The 10,993-nt window shown below is 40.5% G+C and overlaps 1 protein-coding gene across 1 annotated transcript; it reads left to right on the plus strand.

Moving 5' to 3' along the window:
* Positions 1–2,316: 2,316 nt before the first annotated feature.
* Positions 2,317–9,572, plus strand: LOC122045284 (protein ALTERED PHOSPHATE STARVATION RESPONSE 1-like). Its single transcript, XM_042605430.1, has 4 exons — positions 2,317–3,866; positions 3,976–4,115; positions 7,001–7,224; positions 7,764–9,572. Exons 1-4 carry the CDS (start codon positions 2,597–2,599, stop codon positions 8,473–8,475), a joined length of 2,346 nt encoding a protein of 781 aa, XP_042461364.1. The 5' UTR covers positions 2,317–2,596; the 3' UTR covers positions 8,476–9,572.
* The last annotated feature ends 1,421 nt before the right edge of the window (positions 9,573–10,993 follow it).

Below are 10,993 nucleotides of genomic sequence, written 5' to 3' on the forward strand. Positions count from 1 at the left end.
AAACCCCTGTTCTTCCACTAACTGCTCTGCCACTCTACGTGGGAGAAGGAATGGGCAAGGCCACTCGCTCTCTCTCTCCTCCCGAAAGGGGAAGAGAAGACAGCCAGACGGACAGAAAAGGCTCAATTCTCCACCGCCGCCCTCCACTCACATCGTTGCCTTTTTCTCCTCGCTGGAGAATGACTCAGCTAGGGCCTTTTTATCCCTGGCGATAGTGTTTGTCTTCTGGGTAGTCATGCTCTCCGGATCACAAACCGGTTTCCTCGGCCACGTAGGACGACAGGTACAGAGACAGCGGCATGATCTGCTGGTTCAGTTCGCTTTCAGAACGAGAGGGAGAGATCTCAAAAAAATCCATCAGAAATTGCATATTGATGCTGATGCAGACCAGCAGTAGACCGTCCGGTCTGATTAGTCTCGGTCCTGACCAAACTCGATCGATCGCGTTGTTCGATCACATGTAAAAAATTAAAATATCAATATTAATTATTTTATCTTAAATTTTAAATAAAGTAATTAAAAAAAATTTAGATCGCTATCTTATTTATTTTCTAAGGATATCATCTCATTAAAAAACATGGATCCACTCCTATATACTAATTATAACGTATCTTTTTCAATTATATTCCTTTTAATATTAATCTATATTATTTATGAGTTTAAAGGATCATTTAATTATCTTAAAATTATATCATATTAAATAATTATATTTTAAAATATTAAAATTATTATTATTATTTTAATAATAGTCTTACTTTAAAAATAATTTTAAAGTTTTAAAAAAATAATATAAAAATTTATAATTGTTTAATAAATGAAATTAAAAAAAATAAAAAGAAAACACATAAGGGGTCGGTCAGCCAGCCCACCCCATGTTTATTTAGAGCATCCACACCAACTTCTTTATCCAAAATACATAATTTAGGGTAAAAAAGTTACTTTATTAAATTTGGATATCCATTTTTCAAAATATCATATATCAGCTTCCCTATTTCTTCTCTCTCCTCTATAATGTTTAGGGAATGGAATCCATTCCCTAAATTTAGAGAAGTACTGTTCATAAATGCATAATTTAGGGAATGGATAGGGTAGCTGATGCAAAGATTTTTTAGCTACCCTATATAAAATTTAAGATAAAATATTTAAATAGGGTATCTGATGCAGATGCTCTTAAATGCGTTGAATACTTTGAAATCATTCAAATTAAAGGTGTTATAATATCCCATTAATATATTTATTATGAATGTTATAAATTTAGATTTAATGGATAATCATCCCCTAAATTTAGATAATTAAATTTCTATTCTAAAAGTAAAATAATATTTCTTTTTAATATCTCCTCTTTTACTTTTTTTTCTTCTCTCTTTTTACTCATTTTATAAATATAATAATAATAAATTAGAATAAAAAAAATACTAATAAAAAATTAAAGATAATAAAAATTTTAAAATCATTGATATAGTGTATAATGACATGTATATTAAATTTTAAATATAGTGATAAAAAAATTGATTTGGAGGATCTTATGCGAGAAAATACGACTCTGTTTCATCTAGAGCTGTCAAACGGGTCAACCCATGATGAGGCGGGTCGCCCCGTGACAGGCCGATCATTTGGCCGGGCAGGACGTGCCTACTCGTCAACTTGACGGGTTGAGAAATTTTCAACCCAACCCAATCTAAGACGGATTGCGGGTTTAGCAGACCAACCCACGCGCACATCAATTTTAAAAAAAAAATAAAATATTTTACTTTATAAATATCTATAAACATATATTTTAAATATAAATGAACACAAACGAGTAGTTATGGGGATGAAAAGTACTATTTTTATTTCAAAATTATAATAAAGAAAGATAATAAATTGATAAAAAACTTAACTTATATGTGTTTTTCAACCTGCGGGTCAACTCAAGTTCATCGTGGGCCGACCCGCGTAGGTCGCGGGCCGATCCGCACAGGTCACGGGCCTAGGTGAGTCGACCCGTGACAGATTTAGGTTAATAAAATTCTAATTTAATTCACTTAAATTATTTGACAGGATAGATCAATGCGACGAATTAAATCTAAATTGACGGCTCTAGTTTCAACTTATGACACCGGAATCTATCCATCGATTCCGTGAATTATATGATCAATTAAAATCGACCACGTATTATTTCTGCCGCGAACATTTTTTTTATTTATTCTGATCTTCGATATATCGACTTAAATATCTAATATCAATTTAAAAAACAAGATTCATTTTCTTGAAGGTAGAAGTTTCTCCCAGAAATCGTTCAAGACCTTGGACGAACAGGTAAAGAAAGGAAAGAGTAGATGAGTGTTATCATCACATGGGCTGGGCAGCGGTGGGACAGAAAAATATTCTCTGTTTTGTCCTTAGCAACAAGAGCAAAAAGGCTGACGCATTACTGTTCGACGCGGCGGGTGATATCATGCTTCTTGTTCTGCTGCGGCGGAATCCGTCCGTCACCTTTTAGTCCCTCCGATCCCCGCCCGTTCCGGCACTTGCTCCCCCCGGGAAGTGCGGGTGATGTGATCGCTGCGGCTCGTGTCGCCTTCGGGAGTGGATTTTCGGGGTTGTTCCGGTTGTGATGGGCTGCGGGGGGTCCAAGCTTGAGGAGGAGGCGGCGGTGGCGCTCTGCCGCCAGCGGTCGCAGCTCCTCTCCCACGTCATTCGCTGTCGCTACGGTCTTGCGGACGCGCACTCCTCGTACGTCCGATCGCTCGCCTCCGTCAGCGCTGCGCTCAGTGAGTTCCTGAATGGGGCACTCCCGCTTTCTTCTCCCGTACTCTCCCTCCCGGCCCGGCGGAAGGGTGACCCTCTCCCGCCACTCACCCCATCCCCTCCTCCGGCGTCCGTGTGCCTCCCCTCTGCTGCCGTCCGCGGACACTCTCGTTCCCACTCCGGCTCGCACATTCATTTCCGCCCCTCAGATTCTGATTCGGACGAAGATTCGCCCCTTCACTCGGATAGTGTTTCTCCGGTTCACCACCTCCCGGCGGATGACGCTCCGCCCGTTGGACGGTCCTACGTCAATCTCCGCTATTTGCGAAACGGCCCGGCGGAGCCGTCGGTCACCTTTGAGCAGCAACCTCCGAGTTCCGAGCCGATACGCTTCGGCACCGTTGATGATCCTGCTCTCGCGGCTTCCCCTTACTATGGCTACCTGTACCCCCTTCAAAGTTCCGACTTTTACCCCTCCTATCCTTCTTATCCATCAGATGCCAACAACGGTGGCGGTATCTTTGGCTCCTCCTCACCGCCTCCAAACATTCCGCCACCTACCATGGGAGCAGGTGAGAATCCTACTCCTCGAGAACCTCCACCACCCCCGTCGCCCAAGGCTTCAACCTGGGACTTTCTCAACCCGTTCGAATCGTACGATAATTACTATGCTCCCTATACCTCAAGCCGCAGCTCAAAGGACTTGAGGGAGGAGGAGGGCATTCCTGATCTGGAAGACGAAGAAGAGGAAGTGGTCAAGGAAGCTTATGGAGATCCAAAGTTCGCAGCATCCACATCAGCCGCTGCAGATGGAGAGCACTATAGTAAGGCGGCTATCGGGTTGCAAGAAGGTGACAACGGCAGTGTCGGGGAGGATTCCAACAGAAAGTCAAAGTCAGTGGAGGTGGGGAGTAGCTCGGAGCTTGAGGTTCCTGTGGCCGAGAAGAGTGTGGTGGCTGAACCAGCAGAGTGGCACAATGAGGAATTTGTGGTTTGGAAGAATTACCAAAATGATTCTGAGATCGTGCAGGAGATTAAGATTCAATTTGATAGGGCTTCCCAATCGGTTGTTCAGGCATCCAAGATTCTTGATGTGGGAAAGATTCAATATCAGCGCAAAAATTCTGTGTATAAAGGTGTAACACGCAGTTTGCAATTATTTTACAATTTGTGTCTCGATATATCTTATCCATTTGTGGAATAATTTGAGCAGTATATTTTCTATCTGTTTGGTTATCAAAACAGTTTCTGCCAGGATGATATGTGGATTTTCTCTATTTTCAACTTCTACGGGCAAAGATCTTTCGTATGAAGAAGACAACAGCCTTTCATCAACATTGCAGAAGCTTTACAATTGGGAACAAAAGCTTCTTGAGGAAGTCATGGTTAGTACAAAGATCATCTTTTTTAGGTCTAGTATTCATCTGATCTTGACTCTTTTTTGTTTTATTTGGTGGCGATGATTTAAGAGAATTAAAAATGTTGATTCTATGGTTGTCACAGGAAACATAGCAGCTCATAAATTTTATACAAGTTATAGCACTTGATTATTTGTTCATTTTCCTGCCTAAATAATTAAACCATATATTTAGTTCATTGGTCAAACATCTTCAGACATTTTTCTTTTTTCTTTCCATGAGTAACTTCCTTCCTCAATGACAATTTTTTGCTTAATTTTTAGCAATAAAATGTGACAGACATCTATCTACATTCTATGCCTAAATCCACATTTGGATATTTGATGTTCATCATAATTAAAACATGTTTGGACCATCTGTTTCTTGAATTAATCTATCACAATGCCATAGTGGTTGAACTCATCTTGTATCTAATGAAACATATGTCTATATAGCTATATTTTCATTTGATCCCGTCAGGAAGCTGAGTCGGATGAAGGCGGGCCTTGGTGTGTTGGAAGTTGACGGAAAGTCGCTGAAGCCTCGGATCTACCTGACACCTGGAAAGGTTCTCACGGACGGCTGACGAAGAAAGATGACCAGGACGATGACGCTATTGCTCTGCGCACACTCAGACAAACCCCCGGGTCGTTAGAGACCAGAAACCAGGGAAAAAGTCCCCGGGTCTGACCCTCCGACGCTCAAGTCAGGTACTTTTTCCCCATAAATCACGGAGAAAGGACGAAAAGTAAAGACTAGTGAGAAATGACGAGTGAGCGTACCTGCATAACGGAAAAATCATCCCTTTTTATACTGCAACGGATGCCTCTGGGACCTGGCAAGTGTCAGGGAATGTCGGCTGTCAGGCTTTGTCTGGCGGTGATTGATACGTGGCTCTTCCTGATAGGCTGGCGACAAAACCGAAGGCGTTGTGCACCCCGACTGCTAGCATATTCCCTGACACCTTGATTGTTCTCTGACATTCACTGACAAGCGGTTACGATTCCTTGGCTTGTTTGTCTTGTAGTGCCTAAATGCTGGGACTACATCCTGACCTGCTTCGATCCACTACCATCCATAGCTTGTACGTTCCGACCTGCCTGACCGGTCTGTTTCCTGACCTGCATTTGTTCCCTGTAATCCTTTGCTCGCATGTCCCGACCTGCACGCCCGGCCTATTTCCCGACCTGCTTCTATTTACCGTAATCATTGGCTCGCATATCCCGACCTGCACGCCCGGCCTATTTCCCGACCTGCTTCTATTTACCGTTATCCTTGGCTTGTATGTCCCGACCTGTACGCTAGGTCTGTTTCCTTACCTACTTCCGTTTACCCTTATCCTTGTCTTGTACGTCTCAACCTGCACGCCAGGTCTGTTTCCTGACCTGCTTCCGTTTACCCCTATCCTTGGCTTGTACGTCCTGTCCTACACGCTAGGTCTGTTTCCTGACCTGCTTCCGTCTACCGTTATCCTTGGCTTGTATGTCCCGACCTGCACGCTAGGTCTGTTTCCTTACCTGCTTCCGTTTACCCTTATCCTTGTCTTGTACGTCCCGTCCTGCACGCCAGGTCTGTTTCCCGACCTGCTTCTGTTTACCCTTATCCTTGTCTTGTACGTCCCGACCTGCACGCCAGGTCCGTTTCCCGACTTGTTTCTATTTACCGTTATCCTTGGCTTGTATGTTCCGACTTGCACGCTAGATCTGTTTCTCGACCTGCTTCCGTTTACCTTTACCCTTATCCTTGTCTTGTACGTCCCGACCTGCACGCCAGGTCCTTACCCTTATCCTTGTCTTGTACATCCCGTCCTGCACGCCAGGTCTGTTTCCCGACCTGCTTCTGTTTACCCTTATCCTTGTCTTGTACGTCCCGACCTGCACGCCAGGTCTGTTTCCCGACCTGTTTCTATTTACCGTTATCCTTGGCTTGTATGTCCCGATCTGCACGCTAGGTATGTTTCCCGACCTGCTTCCGTTTACCTTTACCCTTATCCTTGTCTTGTACGAACCGACCTGCACGCCAGGTCCTTACCCTTATCCTTGTCTTGTACGTCCCGTCCTGCACGCCAAGTCTGTTTCCCGACCTGCTTCTGTTTACCCTTATCCTTGTCTTGTACGTCCCGACCTGCTTCCGTTTACCTTTACCCTTATCCTTGTCTTGTACATTCCGACCTGCACGCCAGGTCTGTTTGTTCTACGCCCAAGGCCTTCTTTTCTTTACTCATGGCTTATGGGCTCAATCCTTAGATGTACTTGGCCCACGGGCCCTATCTTTGACCGCTATCAGGGCTGACCCTTGTCAGATTTATGCTCCTATCCCTTGACCGCCCCGTCAGCTGAGACTGTGACCCTGGCCATGTAATCTTGACTTCTGACCAGCCACGGAGGCTAGACTTTTGACCTCCATGTAAGCTTGACTTTTGACCGCCACTTAAGCTTGACTTCTGACTTCCACGTAAGCTTGACTTCTAACCTTCCCGTGATCTCGACTTCTAACCACCTTATCTTACTGACCCCACAAACATGCACCGTATCATCATCCTTGCTCATTGTGTCATAAAATATAATTTAAACAAACTAATGCCTTTAATTTTGCAGCTTTTCATAATATTTGTATCGGAATCACATGCATCCTGCTGGAGAATTCTTGTATAGTAAACCGCACTATGCATCTTCCTATTGAGATATTTCAGAATGAAACTACAGATGTTGTATTGAAGCTTTTATTGTTGTGGGTTGTCTTTACAAAGTCTTCTATTGAATATTTGTCAAGTTGTTTTATAAACATTCATTCATCAACATTTTCTTATACTCAATTAGGAAACAGAAGTGCTTATCTTGATTCGTATAAATTTATGTTGTCCTTATATACAGGCTGAAGAAGAGATGAGGGTACAATACGAAAGAAAACACCAATGCTTGAGGCACTTGAGTGAAAGGGGTGCTGAAGCTGAAAAGCTTGAGGCTGTGGAAACTACCATGAGGAAGATATCTACAAAGTTAAGAGTAGCCATTCAGGTTGTGGACACAATTTCAAGTAAAATATGTCAATTAAGGGATGGAGAATTATGGCTACTAGTTAAAGAACTAATTACTGGGTATGTGATTATCATTATTCATGCATCTGTTATCTTATTGTTTTGGAAATGTTTGTGGTGGAACAGGTACTCCTATCAAAGATAAAACCAGAGGAACCACACTGGTTTTACTTGGGTCTGATATGAGCTTTGTGTGTTCAAACCCTTGTCAGTTATAACTATTTTCATATCTTATGAAAAAATATCAGCTAACTTGTCCTTCTACTGTCTTGTATCTCAGTGAAAATAAATAAAGTAATAATCAGTAACAAATTTGCATCTGTTCCATTGAGCTTCTAGAGATTGAACGTAAAAGCTATAAATTTATGTTTCTTCATCATCAACATCATCATTATCATCATCTTACATTATAAAGAGAATGGTCTAGTATGAGATTTATATTTGATTCCTTGAGGTGTTAGAGATATTCTATCTTGTTCGTCTAGTTAAGCTTGCATGTAATAGTGTAAATTATGCTATATTACTTTGAATTAGTAAGAAAATTTAATTTATACCTTGTTTTGTTATGAATGCAACTTATTGTCAGTATAACTTGCCAGGTTTAAGGAAATGTGGGCGGTCATGTTAGAATGCCATCAGATTCAATATCAAGCAATATCCGAAGCCAAAAACCTGGACTCTATTGTGTCCAGAGGAAAGCTTTCTGATACTCATGTGGAAAAAGTAAAGCATTTAGAACTAGCAATGGTGGAATGGATTGCCGATTTCTCTGCTTGGGTTAGTGCTCAAAAGACCTATGTTGATGCTTTGAATGAATGGCTGAAGAAAGGTATAGCTTATGAACCAGAGGTTACTGATGATGGTGAGGTTCCTTTTTCTCCTGGAAAATTAGGTGCACCTCCTGTATTTGTCATTTGTAACTATTGGTCTTCCAGCATAGAAATGGTATCTGAAAGAGCTGTTGTTGAAGCAGCACATGATTTTGTAGATAATGCCCTTAATATTTGGAAAGACCACAAAGTTTTACTGCAGCAGAGGTTATTAGTAAACAGAAATATGGATGACAAGCTAATAAGATCAATGGAAAATGAAGAAGAAGAACTTCTTAAGCAGAGAAAGAGATTAATGATAATTTCTGGCAGGGATTTGTCGACAACTGAATATGTGCATCGTGAATCCACTGCGAGTAGTCTTCAGTCAAGTTTGAGACACATGTTTGAAGCTGTAAAAGATTTTTCTGCTAATACCATGAAAGCATATGAGGTACTCCACAAACAAACTGAAGGAACGGATCTGCTAGGAACTTCTTAAGCGGAGAAAGAAATTAATGATGATTTCCGGCAAGATTCATCAACAACTGCATAGTGAATCGACTATGAGTAGTCTTCAGTCAAGTTTGAGGCAGATCTTTGAATCTATAAATGATTTTTTCTGCTAATACCATGAAAGCATACGAGGTAGTCCGCAAACAAAATGAAGAGAGATCTGCTAAAGGGCAAGCAAGAGAGTTGTACTGCACAACTACTTGACCTTGCCATTCATGACAGAAGCACAAGCCCCCTTGTGCTGCTATAAGATTCAATGTTTGTCTCTGGCATGCATCATTCAATGCCTAAATTGTTCTGGAATGATCTTTTGTGTAGCACAAACACATAAACTTGGCACGAGCCTCTTAGAAGAAGATTTCAATGGTTCACAATCATGTGCGGGATCGGTATTGGCGCCAGATCATTCTAGTTAATGTAACCCACAAGGTCTGAGAAGCTTTGTATCATTGCAATGGAAGGGCCACACAACTGGAAAACAATTTCCCAGCCACTATATTGGAAAGATAGGTGGTATCTGATGATTAGTTGGTTTAGTTCTTGGTATTTCATTTTGTTCGACAACATCAATTTGAAAGTGGGAAAGGTACGTTGCTGCTAGCTCTGAAATGTTCGAATCCCTTTGTATGTCTGACACCTGATATTCCAATAATGGTCCTCTAAGTTGGATATCGACATCCAATTGATAATCAGACACTGATCCTCTGAGTTGGCACTGACATCCCATTGCTATTCAAACACTGATCCTCCAAGTAGGATACATGACAGTAGAATCTGATGTGATCACTGACTGAAGTTGAATTGCTGATTTTTGTTAGGAAGGCCAAGGTAGTCCCTTTGCTCTAGAGTAACATAGATTTAATTTTATTTTTATAGCTTTTCTTATATTCTGTTATTTATTTTTTAAGATACATATTTTATCCTAGCGCTAGCATTGTTTGGTGCCTGATGGATTATTTGGTCATGTATCCTCCTTAGCTTTGCGCATTTGGAAGTTAAACTATGTGCAGTTCGATCATCAGCTATTTCATGTGGCACTTGTTTCTGAAGTGATTTGATGCAGAATGCTATTTATTTATTTTAGTTATATCTCCCTTAGATTTGTAGGAAGTTTTTCTATGTATTATACAATTCATTAGATGCATTTTGTTTACTTTATCTACTGTAAATCTGCATTAGAAAGCAACACAGCCCTTTAGATGGTAAACAAGGGTATCTATCGTCTATTAACCCCAACGAAGAATCCGTTCGAAGAGTAAGGCGGGAGTTGCATAGGTCATACGGTCCTGATAGGTTGAGCTGAGTCAAACAATTCAAGTAGGTTGGGGAAGTCGACCTAGCCTAGTGGACGGTGAGTTGATTGGTGATATTAGATAAGATAGCGATTATCCTAGAGATTACCGAGAAAGAAAGATTAAGTAGAAAATAAAAAGAAGATTTTTCTATAAGAAAGAGAATACAGTGTTTGTTGATTTTATTATGAATAAAAGATAATTCTTAAATGACTCTTATATAGACCATTCAAGTAAAGAAAAGAAATTATAATATCTATAGATCTTAATTTCAATCCTGTAAAAAAAGAAATGAATTTTTTACTTAAAAAGAAAAGAAATTATAATTAACATATCTTAATTTCAATATGGTAAAGAAAAGAAATAGATCTTTTATCCGAAATAAAAAGTTTGTAATTGAACGGTCTTAACTAGATCGAGACAAATTCTTTCCTATAAATACCAGGAATACTAAAATTACCTTAAATATATTAAAAATACAAATTATCAAAAATAGTAAAAATATTCTAAAAAGGGTTTAAATGTTAGAATTTGGGATCAAATTTTGGTGGTTATACTTTCACCCATAATAAACATAAGTTTTTGAATTATGTACGTGTGATCATCAATAGAGCATAATTTCGAATTTCGAATAAAAAATTATGTCCATCTAAAGTTTAATATGAAGTTCATATTATACTTCATCATAGGTTCAGCCGGCATCATTAGTCAATTTGATGGATGGGTCAAGTGGGTTGATTAGGTTTGTAAGTTGTTGAACGATTAGGGTAGCTTCGGCAAATCGGATGATCCAAATATGACAGATAATTTAGACACGTCTAGATGGGTCAGACAAGTTAGGCGGGTCGAACGGTGTAGTTGTGCTGGTGGGGATGAGCCAACTAGGCTAGGAAATTAGTTAAACATGGCAAATGCTTTGAGCAACCTTGGTAGGGTGATCGAACTAGGTGGGCCAAGAATGTGGGTGCAAGAAAGTGGTCGGGTCGAGTAGACTGATCGAGCCATGCATGTGGTCAACCTAGTTGGTCGAGCAGGTTGAATGAGCTTATTTGGCTTGGTTGGTCAGAAAACTCCGTCGCCTGAGCTGGTCGATCAAACCAAATCAAGGTCGTGTCAAGAAGCGGAGTGAGATATGTTTTCGTTATTAGTACTTAATTAGTTGGTATATTATTTTTGAAGTACAATCTTTAACTTCTTTAACCTCTGCAACCA

The sequence above is a fragment of the Zingiber officinale genome, chromosome 2B, assembly GCF_018446385.1.
Source record: "Zingiber officinale cultivar Zhangliang chromosome 2B, Zo_v1.1, whole genome shotgun sequence".
In the NCBI taxonomy this organism is placed as follows: domain Eukaryota; kingdom Viridiplantae; phylum Streptophyta; class Magnoliopsida; order Zingiberales; family Zingiberaceae; genus Zingiber; species Zingiber officinale.

Bases quoted from the DNA above. Each gene is read 5' to 3' on its own strand.
- LOC122045284 (XM_042605430.1), top strand. From the start codon at position 2,597: ATGGGCTGCGGGGGGTCCAAGCTTGAGGAGGAGGCGGCGGTGGCGCTC. The intron at 4,116-7,000 runs GTTAGTACAAAG...CCTTATATACAG, and splicing joins AGCTTCTTGAGGAAGTCATG to GCTGAAGAAGAGATGAGGGT. The intron at 7,225-7,763 runs GTATGTGATTAT...ATAACTTGCCAG, and splicing joins GTTAAAGAACTAATTACTGG to GTTTAAGGAAATGTGGGCGG.